A 25,328-nucleotide genomic window follows, 5' to 3' on the forward strand; every position below is an offset into this window, starting at 1 on the left:
AAGGCTGAATTATCGTAGATATTTTATCTTAACTAATATTTTACAAACACAGTACAGTTTGACAATTTAATTTGAATTGCCGCCTATAAATATGAGTGTAAAAAATGTGACGATAACTATTTAAGGTTTTGCTCTGTCGCAGGCAGGGAGTATGATGCCACTGGAAAAAGGTCAAAATGGTGGACTACAACTGATATAGCTGCATTTACAAAGGAAGCCCAGTGTTTTGTGACCCAATATTCAGCTATACATGATCAAGAAGCCGGAGTACAAGTACGTGACTTTTGTTTATGTTTTATAGCCTCCTAGCAGAAAATCTTCGTGTTGTTTATTACGTTTAATCCATTGCAAGAAAACCTAATACACTCCGTGGCGTCATCTACCACAGCCAGATGTATAGCCTGCCGTTTCATGACATTATCTCCCTTTGAGAAGGCTTCATTTCCCTTAGCATCCCTTTTCGCGGTTTGTTGAGGAAAATACTGGGAAAAAAAAAGGCATTGAAAAAATTCACTTGCGCATTTACAAATTGCCGGAAAATATTCAAATAAATAAATAAGATGAGAGTAAGACCATTGTTTCAATGCTGTTTAAATAAAATATTTTGAACCGAGAAAATTAAATTTAGGCATTTTACGCCTGATACTTAGTGGGCACGAAAGGAATTATCATACACGGCACGCCTTAGAAAATGCCAACTTTATTAGCGCGCAAAAAGTCTGCAATGCAAAAAAGGAAAATTAACGCAATATGTCATCCGCAATATACGCCAAGTCTTTTCAAAATGAACGATCTGGAGAAGAACAAATCATTGTAGAAGCCGCACTTATATAGTTTAGACCCAAGCCGTGTATAGAGAGAGTTCGGTCAATGGCATAAGCGCGCCGGAGCCAGGGCGTGCACCAGACGCAGAAAGAGGGCTTGACATGCTCTCTTTGCCAACGAGAAGCCGAAAAGAATCCCCTAGTGGTGTTAGCGAGAAACAGTTTTAATCATAGATATGTGGTTTAAATTAGCGCGTATGAGCTAAATATAGTAACCCTTAATGGTTGAAACTAGGGTGCACGGTATGTTTCGATTATAATCATGCAGAAAGATGTAAGAAACCAATGTGCAGCTCGAACTCTGTTTTGCTCGAACACACTGGGACCGCTTGGATGGCTGATTCCCGGCCCTCGGCGCCTGACGTACGGACTATGTCGATCCTTCCGCTAGTCGCGCTCTTCCACCATGATTTTCGATGACCTTGATTGAAACATCCCCTGCATCATAGAGTTCCTCCGACGCACTTATTAATTTCGTTTCTCGCGACCACCACCAGGGAATTACTTTCGCCTTCTGACCGGCCACATTCGAATTTGTAAAAAGTCCCTGGAACGGCCAGTAGCGTCTCCTCATTTTACTGCTATATTTCCCAATGTATGGCCAAAGTTTCTCTATGCACGGCTCTGGTTCAGACCGCGTAAGACTACGACTTTTTAAACATGTACAGTTTGCGAGCTATACCGTAATGTATTTTGACAGCAGCTTCTTCCTTTGAGTGAATAGAGTCCGTTCCGAGGGGCCTTTACAGTAGGGCCCGAGCAAATTAACAGTCTTGTACGTGCATGTTGTGCAGTTGCAAACTTAAATTTAGACGTAAGATTTTTTTTTAATGTTTTTATGAGTCCATTTTTACCAAAAATATTTCTTGTACTTTAATAGCTTATCACTTTCACGTAGGTATTTTATGTACCTACATTTGACATATGTACAAATTATGTTGATACATGGTCAAAGTAAGTTTATTTGTTATTTGCTTGTGCAGCTCAGTGGAACAAGAAATGAGGTGGAGAATATTGCTGACAACGGCGGAATGAGTGCTATTTTATTGGTATTTATATCACTTCATTTCTGTATTGCGCCTGCACTGCTGTAGTGTGTTAGGGTCAAGTTTAATACAAACTATTTTCTGCGCAGCAGATTTTGATATCAAGCACTGAGCTAGATGATTCTCAGTGACAAAACTGTGTTGCGTCATAAAAAAATATAAAACATTTTACTTCCTTTGGACTACACGACAAATCCCAATGTTTTAGGCATAATCGTGTATGAAGTGGAGTGTTCTTGTTAAGATTAATATGACACGACGCTTACACATTTCGAGAAGCTATTATGAATTTCTATATTGTTACTAAACAACCTGTGCTCTAATTAGTAATTTATTTAATAGTGATGCATTCTGAATATAAAGGGTGCTACGCCGTGTTTAGTTTATTGTGTAATTTTCTACTTTTATCTGTGTTAGGACGCAGGGGAAGTGCCGGGCCTTGTTGCACGGTTCAATAACTTGAAGTTCATCCAGATTGTGTGCAAAGCTGAAAGCTTGAGCATTGGAATATTGTTGCCATGTGCTGGGCAAGGAAAGTAACAACTGATCGTTGGTTAGGGTAGTGAAATGTTAACATATAAAAATCAAACCATTCAGTATATCACTCTAATTGGAAAGACTGGCTTCAAACAGCAGCAGAAAGTACTGAGATATTTTACGATACAGAAACAAAAGTAAGGCAATCCATTTGATCAGCACCTCTAAGCACTGAATTGATGTGCGACCATTTGTATCGTAGCTAGGGATAAGTGCTTTCGGTGTTGACTTTTTTCAACAAATTCGGTTATTTTCAGTGTCAATTTTTGGTGTCGAACAGGAAATCGATGTTTATCGATCCTTCCGTTGAAGAAGCTGGACACGGGCGCCAAATTCCCTAACCTCTAGAGTTCGGAATGCTTAAAAAAACGTCCCGTTACAAGTTTAAACAAAAACTAGATAGGAGTACTGGTTTCCGAAGAAAGAATGAGCCTCGCGGACAGTTGAGTGTGGCTGTGGGAAAGGTAACCACAAAGAAAATTATAGTTAAAGGTTTTTTCCCCCGAAGCTAACGTTTTTCTCAGTGACGAAAGGCGGTAGTCCAGGATTTTTTGGTTTTCACCAATTTTGATCAAAACCGGCTTGAGAGTTAGTTTTTGGGGCTTGTTGGCGATTACCGAAAACACGGCACTCTAATCATAACCAAAAAGAATACTAGATAACGTAAGTGGTCCGCCATGTTAAGTACTGTTGAACAATGATTTTTTTTTCTTTTAAGAGGTACTAAATATAAAGCCTTCTAGGACTATGCTACAAAACAGTTGATTGATTTCTGTACATCCATGCGTTCTAATACCCTGCCTGTCATGAGAATAATTATACTGCAATTCAAGATCGACACGTAAAAAGCGCATTAATTTAATTTATTACCACAGACCGCAAGCACTCTGCATTGATGCATCTTGAGCTTATATCACCCTCAAGAAAGTCAGTATTGGTGTGGTACAAATAGTACAGTCATATAATTTTAGGGATTAATGTGGCTAGTCTAAATTTCGGATTTTGTATACTGCCATTAACCATAAAATGTGAAATCATTCTTCTCAAAATTAAACTTCTGTATCGCTAAAACAATTAAAGCCACCCTTTCTGCAGTTTTATAAAACGATATATTCACTAGAAGCTGCAGCCGCATGTGGACAATTTTACCCTTTTCTATGCCGGTTGCACGTGACGGCATTCAGAGGTCACTACGATGAGCACGAGAGAAGAGGGGAAGGAGGAGCTTCCCTCTTATCAGGATCCTCTTTTGTGCCTCCCGAATTTGCACAAACGTCGTTGTTCTCCTCCCCGAGGATTATAGAAGATTAACCTGTCGCTCAAAATTCGTAAGAAAAGCAGCTTTCCTCTCCTCCTTTTACATGGTGGTCAAAAGTATGCGATGTGGCGTCAGTGCAACCCATGTATACAGCCCGGCAAAGCCCACGGCACACGCATTTCAAGAATGTGGTACCTCGCCCAGTTTTTCGAGAAACACTATGAATAGCCTGCTCAACCAAACATTAAATACAGTTTTAAGGAACTAGTAATATATTCATCGCAAAAGTGGATACCAAAGCAACATGACAGACCTCTCTTGTTAATATTGTAAAGTAAATTATAGCCTCATACACCTAAACGGTATTTTACCCATTTTGCGCGAGGTCTGTGCTTGCTCTGCATGCCCCATTTGTGTTTTTACGTCTCTGATTGAGATGTTCCGGCTTTATAAACTTGCAACTGAAGGGCTTGCTTTTATCACAAATAAATGACTCAGACTGAAGCTTACGTGAATTCCCTACTGATTATTAGGCTCTCACGAATATATTAAGAACAACACCCAATGCGGACGTGAAACTCCCAGGACTTGAGACTCGTTCTCCACAGGAGCTGTTATTTCTCGCATATGCAAATGTGAGTAAGACGCTGGATCACTAAATTTATTGAACTCAATCTATTTTTTTTAAAAATGCGTTGGTCAACAACACTGAATATTAATAGTCTTTATTGTTAGTCAAACGTCTTTTTATTTATTTGTGTAAGTCAAACATTTATCTGTTTTATTCATTGTAGCTTTAGCTCATTTATTTTGTCTTGAAAGTGTATTTTTAACAAAACAAAAGAACGAAAAAAACGGCAACCATACTGGAACCAACAACAACAAATACAATCATCGTCCGGTCGAGCTCCCGGTTAAAAATAAGCGAACACAGAATCAGCCCTCAAACATCGTTTTAAAAAGCTAACGTGTCTTTGAAAACAAATCCCGTAACAATTGCAAGCAGTGTTGCCAATTTAGCGGTTTTCCCGCTAAAGTTAGCGGTTTTTGGTTCTGTTTAGCGGGATAAATTACTGTTTCGCGGGCGGCGGGATTTTTGGCCGGTTTTATGTAATCTTGGCGGTTTTTTAGAGGTATAGAAATTTTATATCGATTTACTGTCAATTATGCACCTGCCATATCCCTAATCAGCCACAATCGTCTTTCCCTACTCTCAGTAATTTTCTGGTTTGTGAGAGTTACCCCTTTGACGTCATCAAAACATTAAGGCGTCGAATATCGGAACACGCTTCCCTGTTTTGTGCGCGCACGTTTGAACAGCATGAATGCTCCCATGTTCCTTTGACATTTTTGTAACTGCTTCGTGAAATGGGCCCGGTGAAGTACGCTCAAAAATTTAGAAAAGACTGGCTACAAGACCCCAAACTTAAAGACTGGCTACTGGAGGTTCCCGGTGATAGTAGACGAGCCAGGTGCCGCTATTGCAAAACGGAACTATCTGCGAAGCACGTGGATTTGGTGGTGCACGCTGCAACGAAGAAGCATGTTTCGGCCGCTGCACCTTTCTCCTCTGGCAGGCAGACGACTCTACGAGTTGAACGGAAGTCTGACCGGTCACGCACTGCTGAAGGGTCCCTTGCCATGCTCATATGCGCTCACTACACGATGTTGGCTTCGGATCACCTGGGTGGACTGTGCCGTAATCAGTTTCGGGACAGCGAAGGGGCTAAGCACCTCCAGCTTCATCGGTCGAAGTGCAATGCATTGATAAAGAACGTCCTCTCTCCTCACTTTGTTGACAAGTTGCTTTCCGACCTAGGATCTGGAAGCTACAGCCTGATCCTAGACGAATCAACGGACATATCGGTGACCAAGCTGTTGGGCGTCGTTATCGTCTACTACAGCGAGAAGGCTGCCAATGTGGTCTCTACCTTTTTGAGCTTAGTGGAACTCACTGACTCAAAAGCTCAGTCCATTGTAGACGCAGTGAAAATGTGCTTAGCCCAGTTTCGCATCGATCTGCAGAAAATGCTGGGAATAGGAACGGACAATGCAAGTGTGATGGTCGGAGTCAACAACGGCGTGTATCAGAAGCTTAAGGCGGATGTTCCCCACCTCCTTTTGGTGAGGTGCGTCTGTCATTCGCCGCATTTGGTCGTTTCAAATGCCGTCGCCGAAGCTCTTCCGAGAAATCTCGAATTTTTTGTGAGTGAGATCTACAACTGGTTCAGCCGGTCACCATCAAGGCAACAGTCCTACCGCGATCTCTACCGAACCCTGTACGATGGACATGATCCGCTCAAGATAGTACAGTCCTGCTCAACAGGTGGCTGTCCATCGAAACAGCAGTCCGAAGAGTCCTCGACCAGTGGGAGGCGCTGAAATCACATTTCGGTGAAGCAAGAATGTCTGAAAAATGCTACACTGCAAAACTCCTGCATTCCATGATGCGCGACCCGATAAACTTGGCCTACCTCGTTTTTATAAAACCTAATCTTTCGGAAGTGCAAAGGGTTAACAAGGCGTTTGAGTCTAACTCGGCTGATTGCCTGGAGCTGCTAAGCGATCTAACACTGCTAACTGAAGGCCTGACGAAGAAGCTTGTTCTGCCCACGTGTCGAGCAGACCTACTGAGTGCAAGCGTCGACGCCTACGTTGATCCGAGAGCCAACCTCGGCTATGAAGCTAAAAGGACGCTCCAAGACCTGAGAAAAACGGGCTTCCCTGAAGAGTCGGAACGAGTATTCAGAGAACGGTGCATCGCTTTCCTGTGCCACCTCGTGAGGCAGCTCCAGCAGAGGCTACCACACAACGTTCGGACACTGAGGCAGGTTTCCCTGCTGTCAGTTGGGAACGCCCTGCGCGCTGTGAAGGAGTCGCTGGTGCCCCTCATGGAATTCATGAAGTTGCCACAAGAAAAAATTGCAGCGATCGAGCTTCAGTGGAACAAACTCACTCTTGTTCCCTGGAACAAACTTGACACAACTGTCGCCTTCTGGGACGAGGTCGAAAAGTACAGGGATGCCTCCAACACAAACCCTTTTTTTGACCTTGCTGATTTTGCTTTGGCGACACTTGTACTGCCTTGGTCAAACGCGGAGGTTGCGCGGGTGTTCAGCCAGATGAACATCGTCAAATCTAAGCTGAGAAACAGGATGTCTAGGGAGATGACCACTGCCATTTTGACGGTGAGGGCTGGCCTCCGAAGAGAGAACAAATGTTGTTCTAATTATGAACTCCTATCTGATGTAAAAAAAATCGGCATAATGGAGGCTTATTTTGTTAAAGACGGAGGTGACACACCAGGAACCAGTGGCACTTGCGATCAACAATACCAAGATGACGATGAAGCAGACGACATCTTTTTGATAACAAAGGGACGTGGCGTGACAGATATCTAGTCAAAACAAAAGGAAAGCTTTCTTTCAGGTAACATTGATATTATCTATACTGTTATTACACCGTTGGGCAAGAATTAGAGCAAAAAAAAAGTGAAAACGTCAGTTTTGTGTTGTGTACTGGATTTAGCGGTTTTTAGCGGTTTTCGGGATTCCGACTGCGGGTTTTAAATTTTTGATTTCGCAACACTGATTGCAAGCTTCTCTAAACTATCGATCCCAGCAAACAGTACCGGTTTCAGTTTGGGCTAGTTGGTGCATGGTCACTGATGGTGGGAAAGCAGCTTGAACAGTAGATGATTACCTAGCAGAAAGGTCGCCGTCCAAATTGTTCCACTTTTCAATAGACCCTATGCTAAATTGTTTGGACGTCTGGTAACACTCTGTGCGCTGCCATCTTTGTTACTTTCCGATTCCTCTGCTGTTTGTCGATTTCGTAGCGTTGTTGATAACTATCGAGGCCTACCCCTTACCGTCATCGATTTTCACCCTCATCTGCGAGCTGACGGTTCGTATTGTTTTACGCCCTCCTTGCACATGTACATGCTCGTCACCCCGCCGATCGCTAGTTTCTCCCCGCAACCAACATGGAAGAGGTACAGTCGTGCGTGATATGAAGGTGAACGCCGGGCCGTCGACCGCTCCGTACTATCAGCGCCATGACGCGGCTGCCGTGGCAGCCACATCATGGCGCTAATAGCACGAAGCGGTGGGCGGTCGCTCACCTTCATATCGCGATAAGAAAGCGTGGCGTCACGGCAGCCACGTCATCGCGCTGATAGCATGGAGCGGTCGACGGCCCGGCGTTCACCTTCATGTTGCCGGCGGGCATATATTTCAGCTGCCAATTTGGCTTTGAGCGCCGGCAGAAGCACGGGCGCGGGTGCCTGGTTTTCGAAATTTTTTTTCTCTGCGCGAGTGCTTGTGCGAGCGAAAGATTCTCCAGAACTACGCCTTCTCTCCCTAACCTTTGCCAGCGCCGAAGCCAACTGTTGAGACGGAGCATGTTCTTCGGCACCCCACTAGATGGCGTTGTGCACTTTGCATATTGTGTATTGTTTATATCCGAAATCAGTACTTAAAATAATTAAGGAGTACTTACAATAATTAAGGTTTAGACAGTACTACTTGACTCATATCGTAGCATTACAAACTTCCCTGTAGCATGAGTAGCGGTAAGCGGCATTATAGTGATACATTTTAATGCCCGCCAGTACACTTTTAAAATGAAATGCGAAAAAGCGCCGAAGTCGTGTTAGTGCTAATAATTTCGCGCATTGTACACACGTCAGTAGGCTTCAGTCACTTGGAGCGAGATACTTTCCTTGACTAGAAGGTGTTGTATGAACGCGAATCAAAATGCCTTGACGGTGTCGATCTGTTTAGAAGCTCCAACTAACGCACAGCCCTTGCTGAAATATTGCACCAATACATTCCAAATCGTTCCGATCCCATTACATTTTGAACTCATGTATATATCAGCATTAAAAGTGTTACCTTGTAACGTCCTTCATAATGCCGCGGGAACTTGTTTCTGACGTAAATCGTTGAGTGTGTTGGTAGCTAATTTCCGATAACGAAAGAGGGACATAAAAAACAAACACTTTCATGTCGCTATACATTTTTCGGTACCTTTCTTATTACTTTTTTTCCCTTCGTTTTGTTATGTGAACAAAAAAAAACTTTTAACCCTGTCGTCATTGGTAACCCCGTTTAAATCGATACGGCAAGGTTTTCATTACCGCCTTAAAATGTATGTTCCTTTTTTTCTGAAACGTAATAGATTGAGAGAATGACCGGATCAACCGTATCGCCATGAAACTAAGCAAAACTTCTATTCGCGAAATTGTACCTTGACGCGATTGATTCGTATTTATTTATTTATTAACTTATTTTAAATTACTGCGACCTTGCATAAGGTAATTGCAGCAGGGGAAAGAATAAATACGTACATGCATTCTATACAAACAAATGAAGCATTAAGAACACACTCTATGGTAGAACGCCATCAATAATTTAACAGTCTGTACAAGAAAGGCGAAACTTCTAAATTTGCAGCGTACACTGCATGCACTTCTTTGCATTATAGCAAACAATAACATACAAAAACAAGCTATCAAACTTCCAATGTAAATATCTCGAATTCAGGTGAACGAATTGCTCCATCAATGGTTCAATTTTCGATATTATAGGAAATAGCGAATATTCGAAACAAGGTGACAATTATACAGTACAGTATTTAAACGGTGAAAGCTTCGCGTACTCCATTTTGTAATACATGTTGCGTTAAATCTCCTAGTGTTGTGCTTATACACTTCCTATGGAATGGCTTTCACGCGCCTTAAAGACTTTTGAAGACCTTCATAAATTCACACCAAACGTAAATGACTGAATTATGTTAATCTTTTATGGTTGTATGATTTTCCATAAACTATAAAAAAAAGTTTTGCATAATTCCAATTCAAGTGAAATTGCTGGGAAAGCAGCACGCAATCAAAATCGCTGCATAGTCTATATGTTTCGTGACACCAGTTTTTGCTGAATTTTTGTAGTTAGAGAAAACCACTCAATTTGCTAAAAACACAAGTTTCGTGTTCGTGACAGTTGATAAAATTCAAAACTCGATTAAAAATATACAACATATACGTGGAAGAGGACGAAAAGCTCTTTCGTCTTATTTGTTTAACCCGATGGCGTTAAGGCGCTAGCGTCGCAGAAAAGCCGACGTCGGTGCCGTGACACAAAAATCCTGATTTGTCGATAGAATCATGACGTCACACCCGCACTACCTCGCGTGCTAATTCCGAAGAACCCACAACGCTCACGTGAAACGTGATGTTACGCGTGAAAGGAAAGGAATTAAAACGTGACGTGTAATGCGAATTAAACGTCACAGCATGTCTGAAGTGATTCCTCTTTAAAAAGCAATTAATTTGACTTTAAAAAAATCGAAGAATTTAGGCAGAATTAGAACCCACTACCCATCGTTTGCGAGCCAGACACGCTACTGACTAAGCCACGCATAGCACGCTTGCACGGCGAATGAGATGGCAATACGAACCTTGCCCGATAAAACTATGGCATTCCACTTTTAAAGACGAAGCTTAAGCTTCCTCTATTTATTACGTTGCAGTGAATTTGTATGTTCGTATAACAAATATTGTCGTAAAACAAATCTATTTGTGTCTTTGTGAAATTGCATTGGCACATGTTAATACACATTATTCGGTAATTTCCAGACATTGTGCAACAAAATGACAAAGGAAGCACGAATCTATTTTGCTCAACAAAATCCGCACAGCCTACCAATGCACAGGTAAATATTGTATTTTTAATTTCTATTGAAACTACATAAGAAAGCGAATTTCAATGAAATTGGAAAGCATTTTGAAGCAATTGTATCAAAATGGTAACCTTTCGACCAAAGTAAATCACTAATTTAAACATTTTAAATACTAAGCGATAATAAATAAACGATATAGTTACAAATTGACTGGTACTGAGAAACAGCCTATAAGGGTACTCTAAAAATAAAGAAAAGAAACGTTGTTTAGCCCACGAGGATAGACTCGTATCGCATTCCGCGCGGTGGACTGGGCTCGCAGAACACCTCTGACTGAATACATTTCATTTAAGTGCATTTATCAGACATGGAAACCAGTGAAAGACAAGACGGCGTAGAGGAGAAATTTCTTTTTTACCTTAAAGGTAAGAAAGAAACCCGGAGGTCCCTTCCCGGCTCCTCCAAAAGTTTGCCTTTCGCCGCTTTTGTAAGACGTACTCTTTTCTAGCAGTATGGTTTATTTATCTGCGTATTTCATATGTTCTAAGGAATAAATAATGGCCGAAAAACTAATGAGCATAAATAAAAGGCCGCTTAAAAAACAATAAGAGAATATTTCATCCGACAGTTTAGCCGATAGCCTCGACTTGTTTAAGGAATGGCACAAAGTAAGGGACTGAAGATAGATAAAGATCTCTGGTGGGCGAGAAAAACGTAACACCACCATTAAAACAAATCAGAAAAAAAAACATGGCGTGCATCCAATCATACTTATATCCAAATACCTTTGAGACTAATACAGGAAACGCCGGGGTGAAATGGGAGACGCAGTAGAAAGCGATCGTGGCGGTAAGGAGTGAACAACTCGCCATTTTCCCCGGAAATGAATCAAGTCAGTCTGAATCAATAAAGATTTTGATAGTCCATGAAATATTTCATTTTTTTTATGGAGCATAGGGAGCATGAGCTCGTGATATTGGACCTCTTGGTATTTTGATGTCAAAATGCAGTGTGTTGTATAGACCAGTCAGGATTTTTATAGAGACTTTGTACAATCTAAATAATATTAATCTTCAACAAGGCGTGAAGTTGGGCTAGTTGGTTCATAATGCAAACTTGGAAACAGCACAAAAAAGACAAGGGACAAGAACGAGAGGTGAACGAACAGAACTCTGACTGGCAGCTGAAGTTTATTCCTGCGAGGAACGGAAAGGAAAACATAAAAGATGCAAGATAGATCAAACATAATCCACCCCCTTGAGGCACACCCGAGCACTTAAACAAATCTACCGAATTTCTTAATGAAAGTCACTTCGTCATCCGTCAAAGCCACGGACGGGGTACTAACACACGTGTCCGCTTCGTAGGTAGAAATAAAAAACGCCTCATCAATTTCTCTAGTCACTTTGTTGCGGTGACAAGCCAGAATCTTAATCTCCGTGAAAACCGGAGAAGACGAACACTTATCGCAGTGAACTGCAAGGTGTCCCGACGGTGAAGACCGAAGGGAAAGGGAATCCTCCCTGCCCTAACATTGACACACCTCCCCGTCTGACCTATGTACACCCTGCCACACGACAAAGGGATCAGATACACGACACCCGTCGCGCACGTAACATACCAGTATGTTACGTGCCGTCGCGTAACATACACGTAAATTGCATATTTATTTATTTATTTATTTATTTATTTAAATACCTTAAGAACCCTGGAGTTAGGGTATTACATAAGGGAGTGGGGTTATAGGAGATGTGATGATAACAATTCGCGGAATGAGCCGATGTCTTGGGTGGAGACGACGATTTCAGGCAGGCCGTTCCAGTCCACAGATGTCGCCGGGAAAAAAGATTTAAAGAATGCTGTGTTTCGGGTAAAGAGAAGGCCAACTTTTGCAGGGTGATCAACACGAGGAGATATGCGATGAGGTGGCAAGATGAATGAGCTATGTAGCTGGTCATCGTAGTAAAACCTGTGAAAAAGACATAGTTTAGCAATACGCCTGCGTGAACATAAAGGAGTCAAAGATAAGTTTTGTTTAAGTTCAGTTACGCTGACAAACCTGGAGTACTGAGACGTTATAAAGCGAGCTGCACGGTTCTGAAGTGATTCTATGTCCGATGTAAGGAATTTAAGATGAGGGTCCCAGACTGATGATGCATATTCTAACTTTGGGCGTACTAATGTGACGTATGCGAGGCGTTTGACAGATGAGGACGCGAGACGAAGATTGCGGCGTAAAAAACCAAGAGTGCGGTTTGAATCGGAAATGATGTTGTTAATATGAGTCTTCCAGGAGAGGTCGTGAGTGAAGTGAACGCCAAGATATTTGTAAGTTGAGACGGCATCAACATTGAGGTTACCAATAGAGTAAAAAGCTTGAAGGTGTTGACGGGTTCGAAAAAAAGAGAGGGATTTAGATTTGGAAGCATTTAAGAGCATTTGCCACTTTGAACACCATTCATTAATTCGGTCAAGATCAGTCTGCAGATTAAGTGAATCATTTGTGTTAGCTATGGGCCTGTAGATTACGCAGTCATCGGCAAACAGGCGGACCGTAGAGGACAGCGAAAGGGGGAGATCATTAATATATACAAGAAAAAGCAGGGGTCCAAGAACAGATCCTTGCGGTATGCCAGAGGTTACAGGAGCGCTTCGGGAACGGCAGTTGTTGATGTGCACATGCTGGGTTCGGTAAGAGAGAAAATTTTCAATCCATGCTAGAACGGAAGAATCAAGGGAAAGTGCGGACAGTTTTGTTAGTAGGAGTTTATGGGAAACACGATCAAAAGCTTTGGAAAAATCGAGAAAGATAGCATCAACCTGAGGAGAGGTTTCTAGGGAAATATGAATGTCATGGCTGAAAGCGGCAAGCTGTGTTTCACAAGAACGATGTTTTCTAAAGCCATGTTGATTAGGAAAAAAGAAATTGTTTTGTTCTAGAAAATGTATAACTTGGGAATGAATGACATGTTCCATGAGTTTACAACAAACAGAAGTTAATGATATGGGTCGATAATTTAGAGGGGAGTGCGCATCGCCGCCTTTGTGGACCGGAACGACCTTACCTTCCCTCCAGTCGTCAGGAATAGCACCAGTATCCATGGACTGTTGATAAATTTTAAAATAAATTTTAAATAATAGTTACTGATATCCATGTATAGCCATTTCAGGCTAATCTAATAAAAAGAGGTGCTTATATCCAGTATTAGCCATTTGAAGTCATTTTCATTCATAAACACCGAAATTGCACAGAACTGTCAACTATATTCACGAATAGCCATTCATAGGCATTTAAAGCCAATCTGGTGAAAAATAGATGCCAATAGCCTAAAAAAGCCACATGAAGCCATGCACTATTGTGACACCAAAATAGCTGATAATTACCAATACTAGTCACTTATCGCTATTTGTAGCCATTTTAAGCCAACCAGGTAAAGAATACATGATTATGGTCTATAATAGCCAATTAAAGCCAGCCAAGTCAAGAATAAATGTTTATAGCCAAAAGTATCCATTTGAAGTCATTCAAATCTATACACGCTCTAATTGCAAAAATGTTATATAATAATTGCTGATAGCCATGTATAGCTATTTCAAGCCAATCTAATAAGAAGATATGCTTATAGACAATAATAGCCATTTCTGTGTCATTTTCATCCATAAACTCCGAAACAGCATAGAATTGTCATCTATATTCACGAATAGCCATTCATAGCCATTTGAAGTCTGGCCAAAAATAGATGCCAATCACCAAAAAGAGCAGCATAAGCCATTCATTTTTGTAGACACAGAAATAACTAATAATTATCAATGCTAATCACTTATAGCCATTTGTAGCCTAATAAAGCCAACCAGGTCAGTAATAGATGCCTATAGTCAATATTAAAAAATCAATCCAACCAAGTCAAGAAAAGATGCCTATAGCCTGTAATAGTCAGTTGAAGTCAATCAGATCCACACCCTCCGACTGCATAAATTGCCAATAATAGTCACTGATAGACAGGTATAGCCATTTCAAGCCGATTTGGCCAAGAACTGTTCATAGCCAGTTATAGCCACTTGAATTCCTTTATATTCAAAACGTTATAAATACCATGTCACTAATTGTCACTAATCTTCAATCTTAAGCGATTTAAGGGGATGTTGTTAAGACGAGATGCTATTCTCAACAATAGCCACTTTAAGCCATTTTCATTCATAAGTATAAAAACCGCAGAATATTGCAACCAATAAGCACTAATAGTAATTTTTTGGCAATTCAAGCCAACCAGGTCAATAGCAGATGCCTATAGCCAATAATAGCCAAATTAAGTCAATCAAATCTATGAACAAGCCAACTGCATAAAATGTCAATAATAGTGACTAAGATTCATGTATAGCCATTTCAAACCAATCTGACCAAGAACATAGTCCAATAGCCAGTACTATCCACTTGAAGTTAATCCCACCCCTGAAACCCCAATGCCTCAGAAGCGAGAATAATAGTCGCTAAGAGTTATTCATAACCAAATGAAACTGATCTGGTCAAGAATAGTTCCCAAAAACCAATATAAGCCACTTGTAGCAAATCTTCTGTTTAAGAACATGAATATCCCTACACAGTTCAGTTTTCGCTAATAATAACGACCTGAAGTTGCCCTAACATATAAATAGTCGAATAACTCGAAATAAGGACTAATAGCCTGCAATAGGCATTTAGCTACACAGGGTCAATATAAAAACAAAGTTTACTGACTTGCATATGAACTTTCTGGAACACATCGATTAATCAAAAAGTGCCATAACCCAGTGTTTCTCAATTTTAATCGGTAGCTATTTTTTTTTAAATAGTGTAAAGGGGACAAACAGTGGAGCACACGACTGATATTGATTTAATTTTCGGCACCGAGTCGACCACTCCCACCAAGAGATGGTATCACTTCTGCGTCTCCCGCAAATCCTATGCATTTTTGGTTTAGTTTCCTGTATAGGTCTCAACGGAATTTGCTTATATTATCCGTAGCACAAGAGAAAACGTTACACCGCATAATTATTTTTAAGCCAGAAAGATACTGCATACGTAAAGATAAACAGCACTAACGGTTCATTAATGCGGGCTACGCAGACAAGTTATACAGCCAGAAGGAAACAATATAGGGACTAATTGTCATGATAAGTTGAATAATGAACTAAAAATTAATTTATTAACTTTCTAATGAGAGAAATTTAACAGATGGTTTCACTTGAAAGCCTGTTGGACATCGTCTATAACTTCTAGATCAGTCACTTTTAGGGGGACTTGAAGCACGAGTGAAGCGCGGGTGTGCGCTAAACTTACCAGTCGTGAGACAGGCTGAAGGTTGGCTGTGCGAAACTGCGGAGGATAGGATCCTCATCTACGTTTTTGCACCAGTAGTCTCGCGTATTGCCTCTTCAATAGCAGAAAACGGCTTAAAGTGTTTGCAGCTGATTTTGTTTCGGGACAAAATTTCAGCCCAACAAAACGCGAGAAAACGCGAACGACTTCAAAAATATCATTTGATATTTTAAAACCTATTCTAATTTCAGGGTGAACGTCCCACTGCAAAATCACCAAGAGTTCGCGGCAGCATTCAAATGTAAGGCGTCGACGAAGATGAACCCAACTAAGAGATGCACGCTATGGTAACATAATTTTGTCGCCGTCATGATATTTGGAAGAAGATTAAAGTAATATGTTATCTGGTTATTTGGAAGAAGATTGAAGTAATATGTTGTCTGGTTATTTGGAAGAAGATTAAAGTAATATCCTATCTGATTCTCAAGAATGTCCCCAATAAAGGCTCGTTGTTAAATGATTATCTGCCAAAATAATTATATTCGTAGCGTTGGTGCGCACGCATGGCGTTTCTGAAAAAGAGGGATTTAGTAGATCGGTCCTATACCTCCGATAACAATATTCGGTACTCCACCTGTAGTATTTGCCGGTGCAGGGAACGGCATTTACCACAGCAGTCGGTGAAGTGCGGTGGAATGTCTTTAATGTCTTCACTCCATGACTGAAACCAAACGAAGAGCTGCCGCACTCCCGTAGCACGTTACTTTATAGCGTCTTATCACGAGAGGGAGGTGGCACAGAATGGAAGAGGAAGCAAGAAGGATGGGGAAAAGGGGTCGCATCAGATGGGCTTTGACGCGATATACAGCATTCCCAAGTAGCACAAAGTGGCCTCCAAAAGGGGGCCGATGGGAGTCCCACGTGGGCAGCCCACATGGGTGCGAGGTCGGTTTGGGAACTCGGGCCCAAGTAAGGCCCACTTGGGTGGCCCACCTAAGCTGCTTCGAAGGACCAACAGGGGGTCTAGTTGGGCAGCAGTCCGCATGGGGTCCCCTGGTTGGACCCTCAGTGGTTCTACTTGGGCAGCCCTACTTGGGTAGGTGGGCAGCTTACATAGGCCCCCCTTTTGGGACTCACCGTGGCCCTACGGGGGCAACACACATGTGTTCCCCCCGAAAACCTAATTTTAATCGAGGTAATCTTTTTCATTCAACATGCTTTACTTTTTCATGTGAATGCTGAAAATATTATTACCATTTTGATAGATCAATAAAACGCCTTCAGCAAGACCATAGAAAATTTAGCATTTTAAGAGTACAGAGCAGAACAAAAATTAAAGGAATTAAAGGAAAAATTAAAGGAATCTTAGGGAATACGTTAGCATAGCACTTGGGAAATGCAACATACGTCCCCCTTTGGGAAACGCAAAAACTGACCACTTCACGTTCTGGCCTGGTTTTCCCTTTTGCTTCCTATATTTTTGCTATTTTTTTTTGGCTTCGCTAAGGCGTCCGCGTTAGCGTTTCCCAAAGGAAGACGTGTGTGGCGTTTCCCAAGGTCATGCTGACGCATTCCCCCAGAATGCACTAATGTATCATTTTTTTGTGATCTAACTGCCAAAGTAAGTCGACGCCCTTGGATACGGTCATCCATGTCACCCATGGAGAGAACCACATTCATACCACTCGTGGAAGTTACCATATCCATATCAGTCATGGAGAGTACCGCATTAATCGTTTTAACTACACACAAACCACACAGCCCACACCCTGCTACTACGGAAACATAGAGCGAAGAACATTCGGCGACGGTAGAGCGGCAACTGAGCACGCCCGCATTCCGCAGTGCCGCGGCGCCTCCTCCTCTCTGGCTCTGCTCTGTGCGACGCTCCTTTGACGAAAATGAAAACGCTCGTTTTGACAAAAACCCGGCGGTGTCTGTGAGTCTGTCAGCGCCTGGAAGGCACGGAGAGGGTGACGCGTGCTGTTGTCAGCACTTCGCACCAATAGAAGCGTCGCACACGTGACCCTCTCCCTCTCCTCCCTCCTCTCTTTCCGGCGTTGGCCAACTGGCAGAGACCGCCGGGTTTTTCGTCAATCGAGCGTTTTAAAGCTAACGGATTAACATTAAAACTGTTGGTGTTTCCATATCAAATCCTTTTGGAAAGGTAATAGGGATACATAGCTAGCATGAACCAGCCACGACACTACGATTAAAAGGCTTCGTGTAAAAATTTCCTTCACCATGTAAAACGCTCTTCACAACCTACATGCTGAGTAGTAATTTAGTATTAAAATTTTCCAAGCCGAAACATTTTTGTCTGATGCTTAGCTACAGTCCTCGGTGATTTAATATCAAATTAAACCGATCTTCTACATTCAATGTGCAGAACGAGCAGTAAATGTTTTCAATACCAGCGAAAAGTTCATTTTGAAGTTACACAGGTAATCCAAGTTGGGGCGTGACCACCCTTTGCCCCTTTTGAAGCCTCCATCCTTGTAAAAGCCCTTGCAAAACCTAGGTGAAATCCACGGGGGTTTTAGATAGGCAGCCCAGCTCAGGCACGCCCACGCTTAGTCGCTGTGGAGCCAACATCATTGCATTTGGCCCCCGCAGAATCGAGTGGAGACCCACGGGGGTTTTACATAGGCAGCCAAGTTCGGGCGCGCCCACGCTTAGCCGCTGTGGAACTCACATCATTGCATTTGGCCCCCGCAGAACCGAGGAAGGACCCACGGTGGTTTTACATAGGCAGCTAGCTCGGCACGCCCACGCTTAGCCGCTGTGGAGCCCACATCATTGCATTTGGCCCCCGCAGAACCAAGGGGGGACCCACAGGGGTTTTACGCAGGCAGCCCAGCTAGGGCACGACCACGCTTAGCCGCTGTGGAGCCGACATCATTGCATTTGGCCCCCGCAGAACTGAGGGGTGACCCACGGGGTTTTACATTCGCAGCCCAAATCGGGCATGACCACGCTTAGCCCCTGTGGAGCCCACATCATTGCATTTTGCCCCCGCAGAACCAAGGAGTGACCCACAGGGTTTTACATAGGCAGCCCAACTCGGGCACGCCCACGTTTAGCCCCTGTGGAGCCCAGATCCTTGCATTTGGTCCCCGCAGAACCGAGGGGGACCCACGGGGTTCTGAAATAGGCAGTCCAGTTCGGGTACGCCCACGCTTAGCCGCTGTGGAGTCCACATCATTGCATCTGGCAACCGCAGAACCGAGGAGTGACCCACGGGAGTTTACATAGGAAGCCCTGCTTGAGCACGCCCACGCTTAGCCGCTGTGGAGCCCGCATCATAACATTTGGCCCCCGCAGAACCGAGGGGGACCCACGGGTTTTTTTTAAAGACAGCCCCCGCAGAACCCAGGGGGGACCCACGGGAGTTTTACATAGGCAGCCCAGCTCGGGCACGCCCAAGCACGCTTTGCCCCTGTGGAGCCCACATCATTGCATTTGGCCCCCGCAGAACCGAGGAGTGACCCACGGGAGTTTACATAGAAAGCCCAGCTCGGGCACACCCACGCTTAGCCGCTGTGGAGCCGACATCATTGCATTTGGCCCCCGCAGAACCGAGGGGTGACCCACGGGGTTTTACATAGGCAGAGCAACTCGGGCATGCCCACGCTTAGCCCCTGTGGAGCCCACATCATTACATTTGGCCCCTGCAGAACAGAGTGACCCACAGGGTTTTACATAGGCAGCCCAACTCGGGCACGCCCACGCTTAGCCACTGTGGAGCCCACATCATTGCATCTGGCAACCGCAGAACCGAGGGGTGACCCACGGGAGTTTACATAGGAAGCCCTGCTCGGGCACGCCCACGCTTAGCCGCTGTGGAGCCCGCATCATTACATTTGGCCCCTGCAGAACCGAGGGGGGACCCACGGGGGTTTTAAAAAGACAGCCCCCGCAGAACCCAGAAGGGACCCACGGGAGTTTTACATAGGCAGCCCAGCTCGGGCATGCCCACGCTTAGCCCCTATGGAGCCCACATCATTGCATTTGGCCCCCGCAGAACAGAGGAGTGACCCACAGGGTTTTACATAGGCAGCCCAACTCGGGCACTCCCACGCTTAGCCCCTGTGGAGCCCAGATCATTGCATTTGGCCCCTGCAGAACCGAGGGGGACCCACGGGGTTTTTAAAAAGGCAGTCCAGTTCGGGCACGCCCACGCTTAGCCGCTGTGGAGCCCACATCATTGCATCTGGCAACCGCAGAACCGAGGAGTGACCCACGGGAGTTTACATAGGAAGGCCTGGTTGGGCACGCCCACGCTTAGCCGCTGTGGAGCCCGCATCATTACATTTGGCCCCCGCAGAACCGAGGGGGGACCCACAGGGGCTTTACAAAGACAGCCCCCGCAGAACCCAGGGGGGACCCACGGGAGTTTTACATAGGCAGCCCAGCTCGGTCATGCCCACGCTTAGCCCCTACCCTACTGAAAAAAACCATTTGAAATTCAAACAGGTGGCAAACTGGTCGCCCGTTTGAATCAAACCTGTCGATCCGTTTGGATCAAACGTGATTATGGGATACGGGTACCCGTTTGGAAACGGTACCCGTTCGAAACGGTACCCGTTTGATACAGGTGCCCGTTTGATACGGGTGCCGTATGGTACGAGTACCCGTTCGACATGGCACGTGACCACACGTTTGAACGTGCCCTTCGAAATGGCAAATTATGCGCCAGCCCTAAATGGGTATCGTCTGGGAGGTTGGTTATCTTAAACATATTTAAGACGTCCCGAAACTCATAAACGTATTTATAACATGGAGAAAACACGTAGAACAAATGCACTCGCGTAGGTGCTTGTAAGTGGACAGGAAAACCGACACAAAAGATTGTTTTCAATTCTCCTCGAAGTTTATTACCTCTTCTGTAGACAAGTACAAACGTGCAAGCGATCTGTGAACACTATACAGGTAGACTTTCGGGGAAATTATTCTCCTGGCTGCCGCGCGAATAGGCGCTGCATAATTCTTTAGATAATTTAGAAGAGTACGCGTAGAAGAACGGTCAATCGTTGCCAACACGTAGGTTGCAGTGCACTTACCATAACAATAGCGGACTTGAAAGAGGTAATCCGTGATATTTGTCGACACGGTCAAAGCAGGACAACCACACAAACACAAACGAGAGGGAACGGCTCCTTGGAAGTTTCAACACGATGCGGCGCACAAGCTGTCATTTGCCGAACCCAACCAAACCGCGAGAATTTGCGACTTCTTTGAAGAATCGCTCGTTGCCGACATACACGTGGGTCTTTTCGAACACTGATAGCTATGGTGCACATCCAATACGTTGTCGAGAGGCGTCCCAATAAGACCGCAGGGTTAGGCGACAGATTGAAGCAGGTAGGACGAGCGAACTTCGAGCAGCAACTGACAACAAGCAGACAAAGAAAAAAGCGGCTGCAAGGCGCGCCCTTCCGGATCTCGATGCTTATCAGCGTGTAGCTCGCGCGCTGCTGTGGGTCACGTGACAGGGCTGACAAGAGAGGAGGGAGGGGGCGAGGTCAAGGCGCTGGGACCACCGGGACAGCCCCTCTCCCTCTCCCCAGGCATTCCAGGGAGATGCGTTTTTGTAGTCCCGAAGAACAAACGCGCGCGCGCGCGCGCGCTCGAACTTTGGAAATGGCGGCGGGGCTGCCAGAAGCTCGGCTTGCGCCCTAGCGAAGAAAGAACTCAGCGCAAGCTCGTAGTTTGAGTGCTGCAACGGCGGGCGTGCTCTCGCAATGCTCGACATTCTTTCACGCGGTCGCGTCTTCTGCGAGAGAGATTCGAGCTGAATAAGTAAATTGAGGCAACAAAGATGGACAAAGTATTAAAGGTCTGTCAAAAATATCGGCTCACCAACGTCGCGCGTTTACGTAAAACAAAAAAAAAAGGTGTTAGTTTTAGTTGCAGTATAATCGAAAATCAGCGCAATTGAAATATAAATATAATTACTTGCATTACGCGGACGATCTGAAATCGATGAACCGGCGCTCCCAGCCTTCCGGAAAACATTGGCTGCCACGGCTGAAACGCTAGGCGTGCCCACGCCGCCGATCTGTACGTTCAATATCAAACGGGCTCCGGAGAGCCGTTTGATTAAACCGGTGCAGTTTGCAACATGGTCACCGGTTTGAGCAAACGTGCGACAACTTTGCCCAAACGAGTCGCCCATTTGCCCAGACGAGCGACCCGTTTGCCAAATAGGTGACCGTTATGACTCATACGGGGGACCCCTTTGAGCCATACGGGCGACCCCTTTGACAAACTGGTGACCAGTATGGTTAAACGGTTATTGGTATGGACCCGTTTATTTTCATATGGGCGCCAAATGGTTTTTTTTCAGCAGGGTATGGAGCCCACATCATTGCATTTGGCCCCCGCAGAACCGAGGAATGACCCACGGGGTTTTACATAGGCAGCCCAACTCGGGCACGCCCACGCTTAGCCCCTGTGGAGCCCAGATCATTGCATTTGGCCCCCGCAGAACCGAGGGGGACCCACGGGGTTTTTAAAAAAGCAGTCCAGTTCGAGCACACCCACGCTTAGCCGCTGTGGAGCCCACATCATTGCATCTGGCAACCGCAGAACCAAGGAGTGACCCACGGGAGTTTACATAGGCAGCCCAGCTCGGGCATGCCCACGCTTAGCCCCTATGGAGCCCACATCATTGCATTTGGCCCCCGCAGAACCGAGGAATGACCCACGGGGTTTTACATAGGCAGCCCAACTCGGGCACGCCCACGCTTAGCCCCTGTGGAGCCCAGATCATTGCATTTGGCCCCCGCAGAACCGAGGGGGACCCACGGGGTTTTTAAAAAAGCAGTCCAGTTCGAGCACGCCCACGCTTAGCCGCTGTGGAGCCCACATCATTGCATCTGGCAACCGCAGAACCAAGGAGTGACCCACGGGAGTTTACATAGGCAGCCCAGCTCGGGCATGCCCACGCTTAGCCCCTATGGAGCCCACATCATTGCATTTGGCCCCCGCAGAACCGAGGAATGACCCACGGGGTTTTACATAGGCAGCCCAACTCGGGCACGCCCACGCTTAGCCCCTGTGGAGCCCAGATCATTGCATTTGGCCCCCGCAGAACCGAGGGGGACCCACGGGGTTTTTAAAAAAGCAGTCCAGTTCGAGCACGCCCACGCTTAGCCGCTGTGGAGCCCACATCATTGCATCTGGCAACCGCAGAACCAAGGAGTGACCCACGGGAGTTTACATAGGCAGCCCAGCTCGGGCATGCCCACGCTTAGCCCCTATGGAGCCCACATCATTGCATTTGGCCCCCGCAGAACCGAGGAATGACCCACGGGGTTTTACATAGGCAGCCCAACTCGAGCACGCCCACGCTTAGCCCCTGTGGAGCCCAGATCATTGCATTTGGCCCCCGCAGAACCGAGGGGGACCCACGGGGTTTTTAAAAAGGCAGTCCAGTTCGAGCACGCCCACGCTTAGCCGCTGTGGAGCCCACATCATTGCATCTCGCAACCGCAGAACCGAGGAATGACCCACGGGGTTTTACATAGGCAGCCCAACTCGGGCACGCCCACGCTTAGCCCCTGTGGAGCCCAGATCATTGCATTTGGCCCCCGCAGAACCGAGGGGGACCCACGGGGTTTTTAAAAAAGCAGTCCAGTTCGAGCACACCCACGCTTAGCCGCTGTGGAGCCCACATCATTGCATCTGGCAACCGCAGAACCAAGGAGTGACCGACGGGAGTTTACATAGGCAGCCCAGCTCGGGCATGCCCACGCTTAGCCCCTATGGAGCCCACATCATTGCATTTGGCCCCCGCAGAACCGAGGAATGACCCACGGGGTTTTACATAGGCAGCCCAACTCGGGCACGCCCACGCTTAGCCCCTGTGGAGCCCAGATCATTGCATTTGGCCCCCGCAGAACCGAGGAATGACCCACGGGGTTTTACATAGGCAGCCCAACTCGGGCACGCCCACGCTTAGCCCCTGTGGAGCCCAGATCATTGCATTTGGCCCCCGCAGAACCGAGGAATGACCCACGGGGTTTTACATAGGCAGCCCAACTCGGGCACGCCCACGCTTAGCCCCTGTGGAGCCCAGATCATTGCATTTGGCCCCCGCAGAACCGAGGGGGACCCACGGGGTTTTTAAAAAAGCAGTCCAGTTCGAGCACGCCCACGCTTAGCCGCTGTGGAGCCCACATCATTGCATCTGGCAACCGCAGAACCAAGGAGTGACCCACGGGAGTTTACATAGGCAGCCCAGCTCGGGCATGCCCACGCTTAGCCCCTATGGAGCCCACATCATTGCATTTGGCCCCCGCAGAACCGAGGAATGACCCACGGGGTTTTACATAGGCAGCCCAACTCGGGCACGCCCACGCTTAGCCCCTGTGGAGCCCAGATCATTGCATTTGGCCCCCGCAGAACCGAGGGGGACCCACGGGGTTTTTAAAAAAGCAGTCCAGTTCGAGCACGCCCACGCTTAGCCGCTGTGGAGCCCACATCATTGCATCTGGCAACCGCAGAACCAAGGAGTGACCCACGGGAGTTTACATAGGCAGCCCAGCTCGGGCATGCCCACGCTTAGCCCCTATGGAGCCCACATCATTGCATTTGGCCCCCGCAGAACCGAGGAATGACCCACGGGGTTTTACATAGGCAGCCCAACTCGAGCACGCCCACGCTTAGCCCCTGTGGAGCCCAGATCATTGCATTTGGCCCCCGCAGAACCGAGGGGGACCCACGGGGTTTTTAAAAAAGCAGTCCAGTTCGAGCACGCCCACGCTTAGCCGCTGTGGAGCCCACATCATTGCATCTGGCAACCGCAGAACCAAGGAGTGACCCACGGGAGTTTACATAGGCAGCCCAGCTCGGGCATGCCCACGCTTAGCCCCTATGGAGCCCACATCATTGCATTTGGCCCCCGCAGAACCGAGGAATGACCCACGGGGTTTTACATAGGCAGCCCAACTCGAGCACGCCCACGCTTAGCCCCTGTGGAGCCCAGATCATTGCATTTGGCCCCCGCAGAACCGAGGGGGACCCACGGGGTTTTTAAAAAGGCAGTCCAGTTCGAGCACGCCCACGCTTAGCCGCTGTGGAGCCCACATCATTGCATCTCGCAACCGCAGAACCGAGGGGGGACCCACGGGGGTTTTACGTAGGCAGCCCAGCTCGGGCACGCCCACGCTTAGCCGCTGTGGAGCCGATATCATTGCATTTGGCCCCCGCAAAATCGAGGGGTGACCCACGGGGTTTTACATAGGCAGCCGTGGGGTTTTACATAGGCAGCCCAACTCGGGCACGTTCACGCTTAGCCCCTGTGGAGCCCAGATCATTGCATCTGGCCCCCGCAGAACCGAGGGGGACCCACGGGGTTTTTAAATAATCAGTCCAATCCGGGCACGCCCACGCTTAGCCGGTGTGGAGGCCACATCATTGCATCTGGCAACCGCAGAACCGAGGAGTGACCCACGGGAGTTTACATAGGCAGCCCAGCTCGGGCACGCCCACGCTTAGCCCCTGTGGAGCCCACACCATTGCTTTTGGCCCACGCAGAACCGAAGGGGGACCCACGGGGGTTTTACATAGGTAGCCCAGTTCAGACTGCCTATGTAAAAGAGATTACGGAACCGTAATCTCATGGTGCGGAACCGCACCATAAGATTACGGTTCCGTTCCGGTTCATATTCAATATAAAA

At 46.2% G+C, this 25,328-nt stretch overlaps 1 protein-coding gene across 1 annotated transcript in view; it reads left to right on the forward strand.

The window, feature by feature from the left end:
• The window catches only part of LOC120844440 (neprilysin-1-like), a 114,156-nt gene extending 98,163 nt beyond the window's left edge, over positions 1–15,993 (forward strand). The window contains exons 16-20 of the mRNA XM_040216230.1: positions 143–273; positions 1,808–1,873; positions 4,199–4,300; positions 10,303–10,379; positions 15,894–15,993. Of these exons, the coding sequence (XP_040072164.1) occupies positions 143–273; positions 1,808–1,873; positions 4,199–4,300; positions 10,303–10,379; positions 15,894–15,993 (476 nt within the window). The remainder of the gene's footprint in view (positions 1–142; positions 274–1,807; positions 1,874–4,198; positions 4,301–10,302; positions 10,380–15,893) is intronic.
• Positions 15,994–25,328: the final 9,335 nt, after the last annotated feature.

This window comes from Ixodes scapularis, unplaced genomic scaffold (genome assembly GCF_016920785.2).
Source record: "Ixodes scapularis isolate PalLabHiFi unplaced genomic scaffold, ASM1692078v2 PGA_scaffold13__105_contigs__length_92229423, whole genome shotgun sequence".
NCBI lineage: Eukaryota > Metazoa > Arthropoda > Arachnida > Ixodida > Ixodidae > Ixodes > Ixodes scapularis.